General features: G+C 44.3%; 1 protein-coding gene across 1 annotated transcript in view; it reads right to left on the bottom strand.

Annotated features, from left to right (window-relative positions):
- Positions 1-23,234, bottom strand: part of LOC110498335 (solute carrier family 45 member 3) — a 70,498-nt gene that overhangs the window by 7,673 nt on the left and 39,591 nt on the right. Inside the window, exons 2-4 of the mRNA XM_036957747.2 lie at positions 19,717-20,065; positions 11,098-11,904; positions 5,684-5,949 (exon numbers count right to left, since the gene is read on the bottom strand). Of these exons, the coding sequence (XP_036813642.2) occupies positions 5,684-5,949; positions 11,098-11,904; positions 19,717-19,864 (1,221 nt within the window). The 5' untranslated portion in view covers positions 19,865-20,065. The remainder of the gene's footprint in view (positions 1-5,683; positions 5,950-11,097; positions 11,905-19,716; positions 20,066-23,234) is intronic.

The raw sequence follows: 23,234 nt of genomic DNA, 5'->3' as shown, positions 1-23,234 counted from the left end.
GTTAGCCTGATTCTGACCGCACTTTAATGTTGCAGTGTGTGTTGAATGGTAAAGAGCAGGAAGCATATTCAGCTCTTAGTGTTATAAGGGTAAAATGGCTGTTATAGATTTACGAATTGGTTCCTGAGGCTTACCGCCAACGATTTAGAACTTTAAAAAGGGATGATCGACCGACTCATGTTGAGTTTGTGTGAGTTATCTTCACAGTTTAATCACTGGTGTTCCACCTCTGCAGTTATGACTTTCCAAGGGCTGTGTGATTTGATTAATTTAAAGGACACAATCCATGATCGTATAGCCACGTACATTAACGAATGAAAAGTAAAGACTGTCGATGAAGCTAGAGTATGATGTATGATGGTTTTGGTGGATGAGTGTTTTGACTCAAGTGTCTTTGCAGAGCCCTGTATTCGGAGTGAGTGGGGGCGTTCAGCAAGATTTGGGCTTCGCTCACCGAGATACTCTGGTGCAAGGGCAGAGTTTCATTCAACTGGGGTTGAACCTGACTCCTGTGGTAAAGCTGACTTTGGTCAAGTGTCACTGTCAGGGTTCAGGTCATTGGAAAAACAAATGTCCGGTTCTCAGGGCTTAGGGTAAATTCAGTACTTGCGCTTAAGTTAAATCTAAGCCTAAGGCGTTAGCAGTGCCTGTCCCACATCAGTTCACTCCGGACACACTGTCTCATGCCCAGGGGCATGTGAAAGTCCATATTGACCCAGACTATTTACCTTTCATTACGGACAGTTTTGTGTCTGTTAGGAAGTAACGACCTAGCGCCAGTGAGGATCCTGAGAGACACAGGTGCCTCTGAGTCGTTTGTGTTGGAGTCTGTTACCCTTCTCTGCTGAGACTTATTTGGGGAATAGTGTTTTAATTAGGGGAATAGGTTTGAACTCTGTCAGTTCCATTGCATAAACTGATGTTGGATTGTGGACTGGTGAAAGGTGAGGTTGTTGTGGGGGTGCACCCTTCGTTGCCTATTGAGGGTATTGACATTATCCTTGGGAGTAACTTGGCTAGTGAGCGTGTATGACCTGTTGTGTTTCCATCTCTAGTGATTTCCGCTAAGCTGTCATTTGTAGGGATTCCTGATGAGTGCGCAGAGTTTCTCAGAAGTGTTCTCTGCGTGTGACGTGTTCTATGAGCCGTGGCAACCTGGTCACTGTGCCGGCTAACAAGAATGGCACAAAGAAATCTGTCACTACTTTCCTTGTTATCCTATTATCTGTACCCCGCTCCGATGTAATCAAGGAGCAACGGGTTGACCCCACATTAGAAGAGTTGCGTTACCAAATTGTGCATGTGGAACAGTTGGGAGGTGTCGCCCATGGCTATTTTCTCCCAAGAAGATGTCCTGATGAGAAAGTGGGTGTCATGGTGGTAGTTTTGTGGGAGGCTATTAGTCAGGTTGTTGTACCAGTTAAGCTTCGTGAGTTGGTGTTGACAACTTCCCACAACGACGTTGCTGGACATATGGGTGTGAGGAAAACCTACAATCGCATATTAAGAAATGTCTTTGGCCTAGGTTAAAGAGGGAATGTTTCTGAGTTTATCAAAACTTGTTACACCTGTCAATTAAAGGGCGACAGGGTAGCCTAGTGGATAGAACGTTGGACTAGTAAGGTTGCCAGTTCAAACCCCCGAGCTGACAAGGTACAAATCTGTCGTTCTGCCCCTGAACAGGCAGTTAACCCACTGTTCCTAGGCCATCATTGAAAATAAGAATTTATTTTCCCCATGGAAGTTTGAACATGTACCCCCATGGATTTGAGACGCAGGCTGCGTCATTTGGGACGCAGGCTGGGTCTTCTATTAGGATCCAGGGCAATATTTTGTTTGTGACTGGTATGATGTTCCGGGGTCCTTGTTGGTCACCAGTTTTATGGGGGGGTGTGATGACCCTCCCACTCTGTCTGCCAAATTCTCTCTCTTTGCTCTTGTTTTCCTTAATAGGATGTCGGTGGGTAGAGCTGGGAGGCTGTGTTCCGGGATAAATACACCTCTTCTCCATTCATTGAGGAGACTCTCTCCATGCAGACACTGTTAGATTTTGGTTGTGGCTGTTTTGTTTGCTTTGGCACCTTTTCAATACCCCTCATTATCACATTTATGCACGCAACCACTCACTTACACTACTGACTACACACACACCATTGTTAATTGTATTTAGTTCAGTTAATTAATATATTAGTTAATTAATTCATATATTGTTATTCCTTATCTCTACGTTGTCTCCCTTTTTTTTGTTACGAACTTCGAGCCAGTTTATGACTCCACCTACACAACAACATAGGTCTGGGACTATACATCCTTTCAGTAGGGTTCATACAAGTCAAATTCAAGGACTTTCAGGGACTTTTTCAAGCACTTCATTGTAATTTTCAAGGATCTCAAAGTTATATAATTGTACATACAGGGTTTAATATACAGTGGGGCAAAAAAGTATTTAGTCAGCCACCAATTGTGCAAGTTCTCCCACTTAAAAAGATGAGAGGCCTGTATCATTTTCATCATAGGTACACTTCAACTATGACAGACAAAATGACAACAAAAAAATGCAGAAAATCACATTGTAGGATTTTTAATGAATTTATTTGCAAATTATGGTGGAAAATAAGTATTTGGTCACCTACAAACAAGCAAGATTTATGGCTCTCACAGACCTGTAACTTCTTCTTTAAGAGGCTCATCTGTCCTCCACTCATTACCTGTATTAATGGCACCTGTTTGAACTTGTAATCAGTATAAAAGACACCTGTCCACAACCTCAAACAGTCACACTCCAAACTCCACTATGGCCAAGACCAAAGAGCTGTCAAAGGACACCAGAAACAAAATTGTAGACCGGCACCAGGCTGGGAAGACTGAATCTGCAATAGGTATGCAGCTTGGTTTGAAGAAATCAACTGTGGGAGCAATTATTAGGAAATGGAAGACATACAAGATCACTAATCTCCCTCGATCTGGGGCTCCACGCAAGATCTCACCCCGTGGGGTCAAAATGATCACAAGAACGGTGAGCAAAAATCCCAGAACCACACGGGGGGACCTAGGGAATACCCTGCAGAGAGCTGGGACCAAAGTAACAAAGCCTACCATCTGTAACACACTACGCCGCCAGGGACTCAAATCCTGCAGTGCCAGACGTGTCCCCCTGCTTAAGCCAGTACATGTCCTGGCCCGTCTGAAGTTTGCTAGAGAGCATTTGGATGATCCAGAAGAAGATTGGGAGAATGTCATATGGTCAGATGAAACCAAAAAATAACTTTTTGGTAAAAACTCAACTCATCGTGTTTGGAGGACAAAGAATGCTGAGTTGCATCCAAAGAACACTATACCTACTGTGAAGCATGGGGGTGGAAACATCATGCTTTGGGGCTGTTTTTCTGCAAAGGGACTACTGATCCATGTAAAGGAAAGAATGAATGGGGCCATGTATCGTGAGATTTTGAGTGAAAACCTCCTTCCATCAGCAAGGGCATTGAAGATGAAACGTGGCTGGGTCTTTCAGCATGACAATGATCCCAAACACACCACCCGGGCAACGAAGGAGTGGCTTCGTAAGAAGCATTTCAAGGTCCTGGAGTGGCCTAGCCAGTCTCCAGATCTCAACCCCATAGAAAATCTTGAGGGAGTTGAAAGTCCGTGTTGCCCAGCAACAGCCCCAAAACATCACTGCTCTAGAGATCTGCATGGAGGAATGGGCTAAAATACCAGCAACAGTATGTGAAAACCTTGTGAAGACTTACAGAAAACGGTTGACCTCTGTCATTGCCAACAAAGGGTATATAACAAAGTATTGAGATAAACTTTTGTTATTGACCAAATACTTATTCCACCATAATTTGCAAATAAATACATTAAAAATCCTACAATGTGATTTTCTGGATTTTTTTTCTAATTTTGTCTGTCATAGTTGAAGTGTACCTATGATGAAAATTACAGGCCTCTCATATTTTTAAGTGGGAGAACTTGCACAATTGGTGGCTGACTAAATACTTTTCTGCCCCACTGTAGAACCACTCCTCCCCCCAAATAGCATGCAAAAAAGTGGTCATTACCTCTTGCAGAATAATTTATATTTTAGGCCTTGCCAATGCATTGATATTCAAAGTATTATTACATTCTAAAATATGTGTGAATAATTAGGACAATTCCTGATTTGAATAGACTGGATCCATGCATGGCGATTTTTGGGCCGACAGAGTCCCACAAAGTAATGAATAGCTTTAGCGTTCATCTCACCATCACTGTTTAAGTAATGAGAAAGTGACCAAAAAACAGGTTCCTTTTCTAATGGAAGGATTTGTATGGAAAGCCAAGATTAGATATCGTCCTCATAATAACCGCATGTGGTTTTACAGCAACAGAGTAGCGCAACACCCTTCAATTGAAGTGGAGGGAAATAAACGAGTGGCCACATCTCTCAAAAAAATTTATAAGGGAGCAGGAGAACATAAATTGGCTACAATAACTTTTTACCAAATTGAGGACATGTCTGATTTTCAAGGTAGGCTGATTCCAGTACTTGAATTTCTGAGCTCCCAGTTCAAGTAAGCTACTTCAAGTCCCTTGTATTCTTTAAAATTGCAGGTCTAACATGGAAAACCAAATGCTTTTGTCATGTTATTTATTTACCAGGTTATATTGTGAATAAGCCCACTAGGCTATGTCATTTGTTTTCATTATATCTTAAATAATTCATAGAAGAGCGTTGGGTGTTGCACACAATTGTAGACTGCGTCCAATCCGAGGCACAAAAACATGAACTCATTACCTTGATTCTTTCTCTTAAATCTAAGGAGACCCTGCTGGAAATCAAGCAGTCAACAACAGATTATCAACATCAATTCGCTAGGGATATTAGATCCAACAGTGGATCCAGGCACAATGGTCTTCACCGGTGAAATGAACGAGACACCAAAATATTCTGGACATTCCTTGCATTTCTTTTTCCAGCACTTGAGCTGTTGCATGGCATGTGCTATCACAACAGCTGTTCCTCACTTGACTGTCATTTGTAAAATTCCTTCCTGAATCAGATTATGTGTGAAAATATCACGGCATAACTAATCAGCTGGACACCAAATGCTCATCCAATAAGTATTGTGCATAATTATTGAAGAACTACGTTAATGACAGTATCAATTTAGGTATTAACTATCAAGGTAAGGTGACTCTTTATCGGTTAGAAGCATTCGATTTTGCAATGCATACATTATTTTGAATTTGTGTGCCCATGAATACCAGTAACATAAGGAGACCCTAAATGTACCTGTACTTACACTGCATGTTCCGACAGCTCGATCCAGGATTCTTACAGGGTTCAAGTTCAATGTCTAATTTAACCGACTAATCCTTAACATATATAAGAACAACTTACATTGCCATAAATGCAAGAACAGAAATGTTATGTTTTATGTCACATGATTTTGGGCAAATCTGTCAAGACACCAACAATGATAAAGGGTAAAACATAGGTTTTAAATCAACTTGTTAATTTGATTGAACCCCCCTTATATCAATGTAATAACAGGAAAAAGGCATTATCAATGACTTATCAACAGCTGTAACAAGCTGTTAATTGTAAGAAATCCTCACTGGTACCCTAATTTATAGAAAGACCCATATACACTATTCACAGTGCAGAGTCCTGTATGTAAGTGTGCCTTTCGGTCCTTACCTCCATTTCCTTGTGGTAGTGACATGTGAGGGTGTAGGGCAGCGTCTGCAGCGTGGCATAGGCAAAGCCTGTCAGAGCTGACATCAGGCTGACCAGGACCACACTCTTGGACATACATATGACCAGGGCAGAGATGGTGAAGCTCACCATGCTGCTCAGGTAGACCCGGCGCGAGCCAAAATGGCGAACCAGTCGGCTCATGAGCAGGGAGAAGACGGTTGAGGTAGCACACTGAAAGAACAGGCCCAGGCTGCCCATACGGATGCCTGCAAGACAGGATTGAAATTGTGGCAACAAATTAAGATAAACTATTATGTTATATTAATTCTATGCACTAACACTCAAACTGGACAGTTTTATCTCAATCTCTGCATTCAAAGACTCAATCATGGACACTTACTGACAGTTGTGGCTGCTTTGTGTGATGTATTGTCTCTACCTTCTTGCCCTTGCCCTGTGCTGTTGTCTGTGCCCAATAATGTTTGTACCATGTTTTGTGCTGCTACCATGTTGTGTTGCTACCTTGTTGTTGTCATGTTGTGTTGCTACCATGCTGTGTTGTCATGTGTTGCTGCCTTGCTATGTTGTTATCTTAGGTCTCTCTTTATGTAGTGTTGTGTTGCCTCTCTTGTTGTGATGTGTGTTTTGTCCTATATTTATATTTTATTTATTTTATTTTTAATCCCAGGCCCCCGTCCCCGCAGGAGGCCTTTTGCCTTTTGGTAGGACGTCATTGTAAATAAGTATAATATACACAATAATATATACATTTAAAAAACGGTTATTGGTTCTTCATTATTCTAATTCTATTTATTTTTGTATTTTTTTTACCCCCTTTTCTCCCCAATTTCATGGTATCCAATCTTGTCTCATCGCTACAACTCCCGTACGGGCTCGGGAGAGACGAAGGTCGAAAGCCCTCCGAAACACAACCCAAACAAGCCGCACTGCTTCTTAACACAGCGTGCCTCCAATCCGGAAGCCAGTCGCACCAATGTGTCGGAGGAAACACTGGCTACCTTCGTTAGCGCGCACTGCGCCCGGCCCGCCACATGAGTCGCTGGTGTGCGATGAGACAAGAATATCCCTACCAGCAAACCCTCCCTAACCCGGACGACGCTAGGCCAATTGTGCGTCACCCCACGGACCTCCCGGTCGCGGCCGGCTGCAACAGAGCCTGGGCGCGAACCCAGGGTCTCTGGTGGCACAGCTAGCAGTGCCCTAGACCACTGCGCCACCCGGGAGGCCCATTATTCTAATTCTAGTTAGTAAGCTAGCCATTAGATTGCTAATCGCCTCAGGTGTACATATCGCCTCATGCATACATATCAGGTATGAAGGTAAGACCCAGATGCAGACCACATCAAATAAACAATAGTTTAATATTCCAACAGGGGCAGGCAATAGACAGGTCAAGGCAGGCAGGGGTCTGTAAACCAGAGGTGGGGCAACGGTACCAGTTAGGCTCAGGGTCAGGGTAAGGCAGAGGTCGGTAATCCAGAGCGGGGCAAAGGTAGGCTCAGGGCCAGGGGCAGGCAGAGTGGTCAAGCAGGTGGGCTCAGAGTCAGGACAGGCAAGGGTCAAAACCAGGAGTGCGAGAAAAGAGAGACTGGAAAAAGCAGGAGCTGAGACACAAAACGCTGTTTGACTTGAACAAACAAGACGAACTGGCAACAGACAAACAGAGAACACAGGTATACATACACAGGGGATAATGGGGATGATGGGTGACACCTGGAGGGGGGTGGAGACAATCACAAAGACAGGTGAAACAGATCAGGGTGTGACAATACACGAACAGGAACAACCCAAGGTCAAACACAATACTAATACACCACAACCTGCAGTGGTTGCAAATGTAAAATACAACCAGTAGCCTCATCCGGACACTAAGTATTCAAAACTACCCATGTAGGATCCGGGTTATGATCTGTGTTCTAAGTGTGTTTTTTCCATTTCACGTCATACTTTCAACCCGTCTAAATATACAACACACTTTACCACAGATGAACCTATAGCTGCATTAACGGTTCTTTATGTGTTTTGTAATTCTGTTTGCATATGCCATCAACACACAGAAGATATCTGCTCAGTGAGGAATTTAAAGGCCAGCAAACAGTTGAGTCAGCAAACAGTTTGACTGGACTGTATCGGAAACCATCACAGACCAAATTGACATGTTTGCTGAGGTGGTAGCTCTTGCTCAAGTTCCACCAGATCTGGGTTAAAAAACTATTTGATATATTTTCAAATACTTAATATGTGCTTGATTGAACTTGCCTGGCTTAATGGACTAATAGAATAGTCCCAAAACTGAAAACCCTGTCCGTCTGGCACTCCAGGTGGGATATGGCAAATGCTCCAAAGAATTCAACTATCTTCATCTTCTGCACATCTATCACTCCAGTGTTAATGTTAAATTGTAATTATTTCGCCACTATGGCCTATTTATTGTCTTACCTCCCTTATCTTACCTCATTTGCACACACTGTATATATACTTTTTTTCTATTGTGTTATTGACTGTATGTTTGTTTATTCCATGTGTAACTCTGTGTTGTTGTTTGTGTCGCCCTGCTTTGCTTTATCTTGGCCAGGTCGCTGTTGTAAATGAGAACTTTTTCTCAACTAGCCTACCTGGTTAAATAACGGTGAAATATGGTTAGTTTATTTTTATTTTATTTATTTTATTTAAGTATTTGAACCCAGGTCTGGATCCCACCAGCGCCTGCTCAGGGTCTCACCCATTGAAGAGAAATTTAGTGTTCAAACACCCGACAGAGTAGTATTTAAAGCTGACTGATATTACAGTAGGCTGTAAGTGCATAGGTCACAAGTTCAGCAACATGGCAGCTAATATCACATGGGAAAAGGATGTGGATGGACTAGATGTTTTAAAGCAAAGGACTAAGCCCACATTACAAACACTGCATGAGATTAGCTTTAAACAGCATTGGAAGTTCAGGGTATACAATCAGACCTTCACGGAGGAAAAGTCACATTGCGTTAAAAAAAAAGGTTAACACAAGATAATCTCAATTATGGGGTGTAATCTCAATCGCACTCCACACTGCCCTTTCCCACCTGGACAAAAGGAACACCTATGTGAGAATGCTGTTCATTGACTACAGCTCAGAGTTCAACACCATAGTGGCCACGAAGCTCATCACTAAGCTAAGGACCCTGGGACTAAATACCGTACTTCCCTCTACAACTGGATCCTGGACTTGCTGACGGCCGTCCCAAGGTGGTAAGGGTAGTCAGCCATGCTGATCTCTCTCAGGGGAGTGTACTTAGTCCCCTCCTGTACTCCCTGTTCACCCACGACTGCGTGGCCAAACACCGGTACCCCCTGTATATAGCCTCGTTATTTTTATTTTATTGTTTTACTTTTCATTATTTTTTACTTTAAATATTCTCTTAATTCTTCTTCTTGGTTAAGGGCTTGTAAGTAAGCATTTCACGGTAAGGTTTACACTTGTTGTATTCGGCGCATGTGACAAATAAAGTTTGATTTGATTTGATTTAATAATACATGCTTTGTTATAACTTCAATGAATATGATGTCAGGCTTCAGACTTTTGTGCTTGGCCTGTCCTGTACTTGAATGAACATGCTCTTTGTGCACTGATTATGACATTAATGCACTGTGAGTGTGACATTCCTCCTGGTCCTGCAGAGAGAGAGGGAGGTAGAAGCAGGAAGCATTGCAGAGCTCCACTACACACAGAGAAGAGACCTGGAGGGCGCTCACTCTCGGTTTCTCTCTCACTTTGTCTCTTTCGCTCTGGGTCTGTCTCTCTTTGTCTCTCACCTCTCTCTGCTGGGAGTCTGGGATACTATGCCTGTCTCACACAGGTCACCCCCAACCAAGGCTGCTGTGTGATCCGCCAGTCAGATTTAATGCAGTTTGAAGCTCTTCTCCTTTTACAGTGACCTTCCCCTTCCCATCCAATAAAGCGATGCAATCTTCTACACGCTTAGAGAAAATGGTGCTATCAAGAACCTAAAAGAGTTTTTCAGCTATTAGGCAACTAGATTCAGCCGCGGGACGATTTTTGTTGGCGTGAATGGTCGGGGGGATGGAAAATAAATATTATAATTTGTACACAGACCACATCTAAGCCCAAAAAAAGGTTGTATTTGAAAAGAACAATAATTTAACACGTTGATTACATTGAGACACGATCACATCTCTTTTTTTTTATTTGTGGGTTTACTTAGGAACAGATTTCTTTTTGCTGAATTCCTTCGATTTTAGTCATCTTTCTAGTCATAAAAAATTGGCTTGCGGGCTGGTTTTGGCACAGATCCCTGCCATAGGAGAACCCTTTGAAGAACCATTTTTGGTTCCAGGTAGAACCCTTTTGGGTTCAATGTAGAACCCTTTCCACAGAGGGATGCATTAAGAATGCATTGAGCGACTCCTCTCACAGGTACGCTTTCACCTTTCAGAATTAGAAGTGTGTGGCAACGGAATGACTATGGTAAATAAAGGATTTGAAGAAAAATATATATCTGCCTCGTGGGACTAGAACTCACAACTATGAGCAAACTGTCTTGTGGAATGTGCCACCAATCAGTCATAGCGATTGAAAGAAAATACGAGCTGAAATGACCACCATTGTCAACTATTTCTTGTTACGATGGATGTAGCTACAACTATAAACGTGTAATCTTCATAGCATATATGTTTTTTTCTTCTTTGTAACAGCACATACAGTATCTGGATTGAAATGTACTTAAGTACAGTGGTGGAAAAAGTTGTACATTTTTATACTTGAGGAAAAGTAAAAAGTAAAAGTAAATGCTATACATCAAATCCCTTATATTAAGCAAACCGGACAGCACAGTGTTATTTTTTTTATTTTTATGGACAGCCAGGGTCACACTCCAAGACTCAGACATAATTTACAAACACTGAGTCCGCCAGATAAGAGGCAGTAGGGATGACAACGTGTTATATTGCTAGGTGCGTGAATTGGACCATATTGTTGTCCTGCCTGAGCATTCGAAATGCAACAAGTACTTTTTGGTGTTAGGGAAAATGTATGGGAGTAAAAAGTACATATTTTATTTAGGAATGTAGTGGAGTAAAATTTAAAGTTATGAAACATAAATAGTAAAATACAGGTACCCCAAAAAAAGACTTAAGTAGTACTCCAAACAATTTTTACTTAGTTACTTTACACCATTGCTCTATTGGCCACTTGAGAACTTTGGGTTCTCTGATTGTGAATCCATCAAATATCAAGGATCTATACACCCAATGAAGCAGAGCTTGCTGAGCCCAAGTGTTTATGTGATAATATCAAATAGTGTCTACATGAGAGATTGAGAGGCACTCTGAAGCTTGCCCTGCCAAAGTTAGTGATAGAGTCACACAGTATATCTAAAAAAAAAGAGTCAACTCACCATCCTCGTAGCGCTGCCTGGAGGCGGTCCCGGGGGCGGCGCTGGGCATGCCTTCGTACAGCCCCTCCCCCATAAAATCTGTGTAAAAGAGCATGAAGGACATGACGGCCATCCAGCTGCAGAGCTGGGCCATGCACAGCTGCCTCATCACCCGGGGCACGTGGCAGTAGCTGCGGTAGATGGCCGGAGTCATGGACCAGCACGTCCTCAGCAGGCACAGTAGCGGAATCGACTTGAGCAGGTAGCAGCAGGAGCGCGGCACACCACAGCGACCTGCCTCCAAGAGAGGACCAGGCTCCAGGGCCGCGGTGCACGGCGGCTCCTCTGACACCCTCATGGTGATCAGCACGCTGGTCACGAAGATGAGGATGAGCATGAAGAAGAGGCACTCTGCCTGGCCACCCAGGTAGACTGACAGCAGGCCCCGGCTCCAGTCCAGCGCAGGCAGCAGGTAGCCCACACAGCCTCCCAGGCTGACCATAAAGGAGAACATGGCAAAGGCCTGGTTGCAGTCCTCCTCATTGCGGTACAGGTCAGACAGGAGCGCCTCCAGCGGAGTGAAGCACACCTGGCCACAGAAGTCGAGCAGGCCCACACCGAGGATGAGGAAGGCCACCTGCAGGGCGCATCCACCCCAGGTGAAGTAGGCAGCCAGCAGGTCGGCATGGGGGATGATGAGGAGGGCTAAGAGGACTCCCAGGGACAGCAGCCAGATGAAGGGCCGGCGGCGGCCGTAGCTGCTGTTGCAGTGGTCACTGGCTGAGCCAATCAGAGGGATGAAGATGAGACCTAACACTGGGCCGATACCTGGGAACAGAAATAAGGGAAGTAGTGAGGTTGATTCATTGGTTGTCAGTATCAAAGTCAAAGCCAACATAATAGTTATTGGATTTGAGTTTTACCACAATATTTACCTGTGAACTGGGAAATGTGCAATCCAACAAATGTCCTGGCTGCATCTGATGTTTTCTGGTATCTTCCAGCTTACTATTTCACTACCTTCCCCGTGCTGACAGGGCTTGGAGGCAGGCTCTGTGGCCCCACTGGCCGCTTTACTGCTACATCCATCTCTTTGAGTGCTTGTGAAGGATGCCTACAGATGGTTCTGTGCCCCGAGCTAACTCACCGTCAACCTCCCTCTCCTCCCCACTGCTCCACACTGCTCCCCACTGCTAGCTTGGGCTAATTGGAACACCTCATGACAAAGGCTGCTTGTGGAGCAACACGACTCACATTCGACTCACATTCCCCACAATGGCCAGATGTATGCCTCTGGTTTCACAGTGGGAACACGCACGGAATGCTTCTTTTGAAAACTTCCATCAAAATTAAAAATAAAACATATTAACTAGATCCACATGAGGGACGTCACAAGTGTCAATCTGATTAAATGTGTGCGGAGACTGGAGAGTATAATGAATATTCCAGTATTCCATTCCCAGACAATGACCTTTTATGTTTGGGATTTTTCTACCTGGATGGATATGTGACAACAACACTTTGTTGGAAACTGTTACACAATGAAATGAAAGAAACCAGATATTATTTTATTGGCATTAAGTTGTGTAATGGTTCCCAGGAAAACATTTCCTGAGGTAAAAAAAAAAGTGGTTGGTTGGGGGTTTATATCATGTTGACAGGCTCTCAGTGGAGCAGCCCCACAGACAGACTGACGGACGGACAGACAGGCGGACGGAAGGCCAGAGACAGAGACATACAGAATGGGTCACTGCAGTCAGACCCTCACTCACATTTCTGCCTGGCTGCCACAGCTGTGGAAGCCCATCATAACAATCCAGTGTGTAGAGCCTGATGGTACAGTCTGAACTCACACACACAGTCCTACTCTGCTAAATATGAGCTCTCTTTCCCTCACCACACACCACAAGCATTTCGCTACACCCGCAATAACATCTGCTAAATAAGTGTATGTGACCAATCAATATGATTTGACATACAATCCCAGTATGTATGCACACCACAATGTACTTTCTCATTTAGAATACACACACAGCAATGTGCTTTTAAACTTGATACAGTACACACGCACCACACGCACCACACACACACCCACCCACCCACCCACCCACCACCATGTGATCACGAACTTATAAGCAGTATAAACACACCACCATGTGATCTCTAACTTATAAGCAGTATAAACACACCACCATGTGATCTCTAACTTATAAGCAGTATAAACACACCACCATGTGAACTCTAATTATAAGCAGTATACACACACCACCATGTGATCTCTAACTTATAAGCAGTATAAACACACCACCATGTGATCTCTAACTTATAAGCAGTATACACACACCACCATGTGATCTATAACTTATAAGCAGTATACACACACCACCATGTGATCTATAACTTATAAGCAGTATACACACACCACCATGTGAACTCTAATTATAAGCAGTATACACACACCACCATGTGATCTCTAACTTATAAGCAGTATACACACACCACCATGTGATCTCTAACTTATAAGCAGTATACACACACCACCATGTGATCTCTAACTTATAAGCAGTATACACACACCACCATGTGAACTCTAATTATAAGCAGTATACACACACCACCATGTGATCTATAACTTATAAGCAGTATACACACACCACCATGTGATCTCTAATTATAAGCAGTATACACACACCACCATGTGATCTCTAACTTATAAGCAGTATACACACACCACCATGTGAACTCTAATTATAAGCAGTATACACACACCACCATGTGATCTATAACTTATAAGCAGTATACACACACCACCATGTGATCTCTAACTTATAAGCAGTATAAACACACCACCATGTGATCTCTAACTTATAAGCAGTATACACACACCACCATGTGATCTCTAACTTATAAGCAGTATAAACACACCACCATGTGATCTCTAACTTATAAGCAGTATACACACACCACCATGTGATCTATAACTTATAAGCAGTATACACACACCACCATGTGATCTCTAACTTATAAGCAGTATACACACACCACCATGTGATCTATAACTTATAAGCAGTATACACACACCATCATGTGATCTCTAACTTATAAGCAGTATACACACACCACCATGTGAACTCTAATTATAAGCAGTATACACACACCACCATGTGATCTATAACTTATAAGCAGTATACACACACCACCATGTGATCTCTAACTTATAAGCAGTATACACACACCACCATGTGATCTATAACTTATAAGCAGTATACACACACCACCATGTGATCTATAACTTATAAGCAGTATACACACACCACCATGTGATCTATAACTTATAAGCAGTATACACACACCACCATGTGATCTCTAACTTATAAGCAGTATAAACACACCACCATGTGCTTTGCACTCATATACAGGACACACACTATAATGTGATTTTCTAACATAAGACATGCCCCTGAGCCACTCTACAGAAAGCAGAGTAGAAGAGTAGATTAAAGAATTAAAGGGAGGCAACTGGGAAGTATAAATCCAGAGAAGTAGCCATTAGATAAAGTAGATGGACTGCATCTGAGAATCTGACATTACTGCTAGGAAAACCAGACATAAGCCTCCAGGACACAAGTTCCATCTCCATTCACTTAACACTTGACCGTTCCATTAGAAGAAGCTAAAGCAGAAAGTGAAGGAGGTTTTGTGCCATTCCCCGATCAGGTTTACGGGTTGTGTGGGAACGATACAAATACATTTTTTTCTCCTGTTTGCGTGCAGCTGTTTAGAGAGAGGGAGGGTGGAGTGTACGTTAAGACACCTCATATTATCCGTCCACTGGAGTTGTAATTGCCATATGCACATTTTGGAGGGACAATCTCAATCTGTTTGGTCACAAGATAATCTGACAGAGAGAAGAAATGCTTTTACAGCAAACCATCTAGAAGCCATTTGCTGGCAACAGGATGATGCAACTATTTACATCGCCTACACAAAAAATCCACTGCAGAACGGTGGCTATATTTACACAGAGTCAGTGGTGCAGCACGGTGGCTATATATACACAGAGCCAGTGGTGCAGCACAGTGGCTATATATACAGAGCCAGTGGTGCAGCACGGTGGCTATATATACACAGAGCCAGTGGTGCAGCACGGTGGCTATATATATACAGAGCCAGTGGTGCAGCACGGTGGCTATATATACACAGAGTCAGTGGTGCAGCACGGTGGCTATATATACACAGAGCCAGTGGTGCAGCACGGTGGCTATATATACAGAACCAGTGGTGCAGCACGGTGGCTATATATACACAGAGCCAGTGGTGCAGCACGGTGGCTATATATACACAGAGCCAGTGGTGCAGCACGGTGGCTATATATACACAGAGTCAGTGGTGCAGCACGGTGGCTATATATACACAGAGCCAGTGGTGCAGCACGGTGGCTATATATACAGAGCCAGTGGTGCAGCACGGTGGCTATATATACACAGAGCCAGTGGTGCAGCACGGTGGCTATATATACACAGAGCCAGTGGTGCAGCACGGTGGCTATATATACACACAAAGAGCCAGTGGTGCAGCACGCTGGTTATATATGCACATAAAGAGCCAGTGGTGCAGCACGGTGGCTATATATACACACAAAGAGCCAGTGGTCCAGCACGGTGGCTATATATACAGAGCCAGTGGTGCAGCACGGTGGCTATATATACAGAGCCAGTGGTGCAGCACGGTGGCTATATATACACACAAAGAGCCAGTGGTGCAGCACGGTGGCTATATATACACACAAAGAGCCAGTGGTCCAGCACGGTGGCTATATATACAGAGCCAGTGGTGCAGCACGGTGGCTATATATACACAGAGCCAGTGGTGCAGCACGGTGGCTATATATACACACAAAGAGCCAGTGGTGCAGCACGGTGGCTATATATACACACAAAGAGCCAGTGGTCCAGCACGGTGGCTATATATACAGAGCCAGTGGTGCAGCACGGTGGCTATATATACAGAGCCAGTGGTGCAGCACGGTGGCTATATTTACACAGAGTCAGTGGTGCAGCACGGTGGCTATATATACACAGAGCCAGTGGTGCAGCACGGTGGCTATATATACAGAGCCAGTGGTGCAGCACGGTGGCTATATATACACAGAGCCAGTGGTGCAGCACGGTGGCTATATATATACAGAGCCAGTGGTGCAGCACGGTGGCTATATATACACAGAGTCAGTGGTGCAGCACGGTGGCTATATATACACAGAGCCAGTGGTGCAGCACGGTGGCTATATATACAGAACCAGTGGTGCAGCACGGTGGCTATATATACACAGAGCCAGTGGTGCAGCACGGTGGCTATATATACACAGAGCCAGTGGTGCAGCACGGTGGCTATATATACACAGAGTCAGTGGTGCAGCACGGTGGCTATATATACACAGAGCCAGTGGTGCAGCACGGTGGCTATATATACAGAGCCAGTGGTGCAGCACGGTGGCTATATATACACAGAGCCAGTGGTGCAGCACGGTGGCTATATATACACAGAGCCAGTGGTGCAGCACAGTGGCTATATATACACACAAAGAGCCAGTGGTGCAGCACGCTGGTTATATATGCACATAAAGAGCCAGTGGTGCAGCACGGTGGCTATATATACACACAAAGAGCCAGTGGTCCAGCACGGTGGCTATATATACAGAGCCAGTGGTGCAGCACGGTGGCTATATATACAGAGCCAGTGGTGCAGCACGGTGGCTATATATACACACAAAGAGCCAGTGGTGCAGCACGGTGGCTATATATACACACAAAGAGCCAGTGGTCCAGCACGGTGGCTATATATACAGAGCCAGTGGTGCAGCACGGTGGCTATATATACACAGAGCCAGTGGTGCAGCACGGTGGCTATATATACACACAAAGAGCCAGTGGTGCAGCACGGTGGCTATATATACACACAAAGAGCCAGTGGTCCAGCACGGTGGCTATATATACAGAGCCAGTGGTGCAGCACGGTGGCTATATATACAGAGCCAGTGGTGCAGCACGGTGGCTATATATACAGAACCAGTGGTGCAGCACGGTGGCTATATACACAGAGCCAGTGGTGCAGCACGGTGGCTATATATACAGAGTCAGTGGTGCAGCACGGTGGCTATATATACAGAGCCAGTGGTGCAGCACGGTGGCTATATATACACAGAGCCAGTGGTGCAGCACGGTGGCTATATATACAGAGAGCCAGTGGTGCAGCACGGTGGCTATATATACACAGAGCCAGTGGTGCAGCACGGTGGCTATATATACAGAGCCAATGGTGCAGCACGGTGGCTATATATACACAGAGCCAGTGGTGCAGCACGGTGGCTATATATACAGAACCAGTGGTGCAGCACAGTGGCTATATATACACAGAGCCAGTCATGCAAATTAATTACTTAAAAATCATACAATGTGATTTTCTGGATTTTTGTTTTAGATTCCGTCTCTTACAGTTAAAGTGTACCTATGATACAAATTACAGACCTCTACATTCTTTGTAAGTAGGAAAACCTGCTAAATCGGCAGTGTATCGAATACTTGTTCTCCCCACTGTAGATACTGTTCTACCTGTTCCCTCCAGCATCTTCACAAGGTTCTTTGCTGTTGTTCTGGGATTGATTTGCACTTTTCGTACCAAAGTACGTTAATCTCTAGGAGACAGAACGTGTCTCCTTCCTGAGTGGTATGACGGCTGCGTGGTCCCATGGTGTTTATACTTGCGTACTATTGTTTATACAGATGAACGTGGTACCTTCAGGCATTTGGAAATTGCTTCCAAGGATGAACCAGACTTGTGGAGGTCTACAATTGGTTTTTTTTAGGTCCTGGCTGATTTCTTTTGATTTTCCCATGATGTCAAGCAATGAGGCACTGGGTATGAAGGTAGGCCTTGAAATACATCCACAGGTACATCTCCAATTGACTCAAATGATGTAAATTAGCCTAACAGAAGCTTCTAAACAATGACATCATTTTCTGGAATTTTCCAAGCTGTTTAAAGGCACAGTCAATTTAGTGTATGTAAACTTCTCACCCACTGGAATTGTGATACAGTGAATTATAGGTGAAATAATCTGTCTGTAAACATTTGTTGGAAAAATTACTTGTGTCATGCACAAAGTAGATGTCCTATCCGACTTGCCAACACTATAGTTTATTCACAAGAAATTTGTGGAGTGATTGAAAACGAGTGTTAATGACTCCAACCTAAGTGTATGTAAACTTCCGACTTTAATTGTACATAGAGCCAGTGGTGTGGTGTCTATTTTAAACCTAAACATCTAATTCAGCATTAATGTTAGGTCAAATATAAGAGCATGCCACAGTTTGCAGGCAATGAGGTCTAACAACAACAAAAACCCCTCTTTGTATCTATTGGTAAGAGTAGGCTGCTGTTGTTAGTGTAGAACAAACCCACAGCCACAGTCCAGAACCACATTTGAAACTCAACTATGGGGATCAAAAATGAGCCTGTTCCATCAGGAGGACAAGACAGTGAGTATGTTTTTGAAAATGTGGTCCTGTGCCAGCAGGCCAGCAGCCACAGGAGACAGCAAGCTGTTGTAGATACATTTTCTAACGGGCTGTTGGGGCACTGCCCTGTCCACTGCCATTAGGACAGGACCCCTCCAGAGCACTGGGACTCTGTACCTCCACACTAAGCCCTCTGACACCCCTAACCAGTAAAAGCAATTATTTCAATTTCAATTAGCACCTGATTATGACCTGAACAAAGCAACAGGTGATTTGGCCTCTGATTAAGGTAACGGCCTCATTGATGCCTGCAAGGCCAGTGGGAAACGGACTAATAGCGAGAGACCTGTGACCCTGCCCAACCCTATCTCCCAGACACAGTCACACACAGTCACAGGCCCACTAACAGACAAGCACACACACACACGCACTTTAATAAGAGGTTTGTCTCCTATCCTTTAACCTTCCTACAGAGGACATAATCAATTTGAATATCAAGTCTGAGCCACCAACAACTGATAAATCATTCACATATGCTATACAGTTGTTCATCAACCTGCAGAATACATTTCCATTTGTTTGGCTTTCATACACATTTCCTGGGACTACATTAATGAGTCTCAAATTAGATTGACACTGCAATCTGCAGACAGTTTCTTTAACTGCAATAAAAAGGGACATAATAATTATGCGATGGGGTATAATCATATTTTCTACCATAAACATGAAAAAGGCACGGCAGAAACACTGGGAAAAGAGAGAAGTGTCTAATGTATTAAATAATGGGAAACAGTTGACACCCAACAATCCATCAAGTGGTCAGCTAGAGAACAACAGAAGAGACGGATGAATCCTATTCTCCAGTTTCTCTCCCCAAGGGAGTGTGTATGTGTGTGTGTGTGTGTGTGCGCACGTGCTTGCGTATGAGCATGGGCGCGTGCACACGCCTGTTTCTGTGTGTGTGTGTGTGTGTGTGCATGCATGCATGTGTGTGTGTTAGGTGATATTTAGCTAATGGGCGGGGGGGGGGGGCTCTCATCTTCCCCTTAGATGAAGACTCTTTCATGTCTATTGAATGTCCTGTCAGAGAGAGTGGACAAGGGGGGAGTAACCAGAGCTGGCTTACCTAGTACCATAGTCATGTACTGTTCCTCTACCCCAGCCTCCAGCAACAGGGGGGGAACGTACGTGATCCCAGCTGCCACGCAAATCTCCAGGCCGCAGGTCAGGGAGTTCAGCAGGACGAGACGCCATTGAGACCTCCATCCAGACATATTTACAGGGTCGCCTTTCCACTGCTACTCCGCAACTGGGGGCTGCTGCCGGAAGACGGAGAGCCAGATGGGGCCCCGAGGGACGAGGCTCGGGGATGAGGGGGCCGTCGCAGACGGAGAACAGGGAGAACACGCGGACCGTCTCAGATGACCTGTAGGATCCATCCTGGCTTCAGCATTCTGGATCTGAAAGAAGAGAACCTAGGAGAGAGGTGTTGAGAAAAACAAAATAACAGATTGACTCACGTTGGAACGCATGGAGGCTGATAGCTAAGACCGGCCTGAGGAGGGAGGGAAGCTGGGAGAGAAAAGGGCCGAGACAGGTCCCTCTAAGGCTAAAGCACCTGGTGGTCAGCCTTTCTCACAAGACAAGGAAGAGGATTCCAACATGTAGAGACAGTGACAGGGACTGTTAAGCTCGAAACAGCTTGTGCATACATAATGACAATATTTTGTGATGTTTTTGTTCGTTTTGAACTCCAGTAAGTTTTTTTGGGGCAATTCAGGCACACAACATTTTTTCTCAAGGCCAGCTGAAGTTCAGGAGCCGAAGTCTACGCCCCTTGTCCATAATTGGTCAACTATAACGATTCTTCAATAAAGTCTTTGTTGTCAACGACTCGTTTTCAAGCAAATTTCTTAATTGAGAAATACTGAAAAAATATCTTAGATGTAAAATTGCGCGACTAAGATCTCCTCTGCATTTTTTTAAATATTAATGACAGATTCCTTAGATTAATACGGACTATTTTGAGGACGTATATACTGGCTACGTCGTCTCGAATAGGACAAACAGTACTATTGTCACTTTCTTCTTGTTTTTCAAGTGAAGATCTTGTAAGGGAGAGCACACTCGAGCACACTCGTTTGGTTCGCCAATAATTTTGCACGCCCAATTTTTCAGTTTTTGATTTGTTAAAAAAGTTTGAAATATCCAATAAATGTCGTACCACTTCATGATGTCCCACTTGTTGTTGATTCTTCACAAAAAAATACAGTTTTATATCTTTATGTTTGAAGCCTGAAATGTGGCAAAAGGTCGCAAAGTTCAAGGGGGCCGAATACTTTCGCAAGGCACTGTATGTTCATCTCTAGGAGACAGAACGCGTCTCCTTCCCGAGCGGTATGACGGCTGCGTGGTCCCATGGTGCTGATACTTGCGTACTATTGTTTATATAGATGAATGTGGTACCTTCAGGTGTTTTGAAATTGCTCCCAAGGATGAACCAGACTTGTGGAGGTCTACAATTTTCTTTCTGAGGTCTTGGCTGATTTCTTTTGATTTCAAATCAAATCAAATTTTATTTGTCACATACACATGGTTAGCAGATGTTAATGCGAGTGTAGCGAAATGCTTGTGCTTCTAGTTCCGACAATGCAGTAATAACAAGTAATCTAACTAACAATTCCAAAACTACTGTCTTGTACACAGTGTAAGGGGATAAAGAATATGTACATAAGGATATATGAATGAGTGATGGTACAGAGCAGCATAGGCAAGATACAGTAGATGGTATCGAGTACAGTATGTACAAATGAGATGAGTATGTAAACAAAGTGGCATAGTTTAAAGTGGCTAGTGATACATGTATTACATAAGGATACAGACGATGATATAGAGTACAGTATATACGTATGCATATGGTAAGTAACATTATATAAGGTAGCATTGTTTAAAGTGGCTAGTGATATATTTACATCATTTCCCATCAATTCCCATTATTAAAGTGGCTGGAGTTGAGTCAGTGTCAGTGTGTTGGCAGCAGCCACTCAGTGTTAGGGGTGGCTGTTTAACAGTCTGATGGCCTTGAGATAGAAGCTGTTTTTCAGTCTCTCGGTCCCAGCTGTGATGCACCTGTACTGACCTCGCCTTCTGGATGATAGCGGGGTGAACAGGCAGTGGCTCGGGTGGTTGATGTCCTTGATGATCTTTATGGCCTTCCTGTGACATCGGGTGGTGTAGGTGTCCTGGAGGGCAGGTAGTTTGCCCCCGGTGATGCGTTGTGCAGACCTCACTACCCTCTGGAGAGCATTACGGTTGAGGGCGGTGCAGTTGCCATACCAGGCGGTGATACAGCCCGCCAGGATGCTCTCGATTGTGCATCTGTAGAAGTTTGTGAGTGCTTTTGGTGACAAGCCGAATTTCTTCAGCCTCCTAAGGTTGAAGAGGCGCTGCTGCGCCTTCTTCACGATGCTGTCTGTGTGAGTGGACAAATTCAGTTTGTCTGTGATGTGTATGCCGAGGAACTTAAAACTTGCTACCCTCTCCACTACTGTTCCATCGATGTGGATAGGGGGGTGTTCCCTCTGCTGTTTCCTGAAGTCCACAATCATCTCCTTAGTTTTGTTGACGTTGAGTGTGAGGTTATTTTCCTGACACCACACTCCGAGGGCCCTCACCTCCTCCCTGTAGGCCGTCTCGTCGTTGTTGGTAATCAAGCCTACCACTGTTGTGTCGTCCGCAAACTTGATGATTGAGTTGGAGGCGTGCGTGGCCACGCAGTCGTGGGTGAACAGGGAGTACAGGAGAGGGCTCAGAACGCACCCTTGTGGGGCCCCAGTGTTGAGGATCAGCGGGGAGGAGATGTTGTTGCCTACCCTCACCACCTGGGGGCGGCCCGTCAGGAAGTCCAGTACCCAGTTGCACAGGGCGGGGTCGAGACCCAGGGTCTCGAGCTTGATGACGAGCTTGGAGGGTACTATGGTGTTGAATGCCGAGCTGTAGTCGATGAACAGCATTCTCACATAGGTATTCCTCTTGTCCAGATGGGTTAGGGCAGTGTGCAGTGTGGTTGAGATTGCATCGTCTGTGGACCTATTTGGGCGGTAAGCAAATTGGAGTGGGTCTAGGGTGTCAGGTAGGGTGGAGGTGATATGGTCCTTGACTAGTCTCTCAAAGCACTTCATGATGACGGATGTGAGTGCTACGGGGCGGTAGTCGTTTAGCTCAGTTACCTTAGCTTTCTTGGGAACAGGAACAATGGTGGCCCTCTTGAAGCATGTGGGAACAGCAGACTGGTATAGGGATTGATTGAATATGTCCCATGATGTCAAGTAAAGAGGCACTGAGTTTAAAGGTAGGCCTTGAAATACATCCACGGGTACACCTCCAATTGACTCTAATGATGTCAATTCGCCTGTCAGAAGCTTCTAAAGCCATAACATAATTTTCTGGAATTTTCCAAGCTGTTTAAAGGCACAGTCAACTTAGTGTATGTAAACTTCTGACCCACTGGAATTGTGAAATAAGTGAATTAATCTGTCTGTAAACAATTGGTCGAAAAATGACTTGTGTCACGCACAAAGTAGATGTCCTAACCGACTTGCCAAAACTATAGTTTGTTTACAAGAAATTTGTGGAGTGGTTGAA

This window comes from Oncorhynchus mykiss, chromosome 2 (assembly GCF_057628025.1).
Source record: "Oncorhynchus mykiss isolate SJ-2025 chromosome 2, ASM5762802v1, whole genome shotgun sequence".
Classification (NCBI taxonomy): domain Eukaryota; kingdom Metazoa; phylum Chordata; class Actinopteri; order Salmoniformes; family Salmonidae; genus Oncorhynchus; species Oncorhynchus mykiss.
This window is presented reverse-complemented; position numbering and strand designations above follow the sequence as displayed.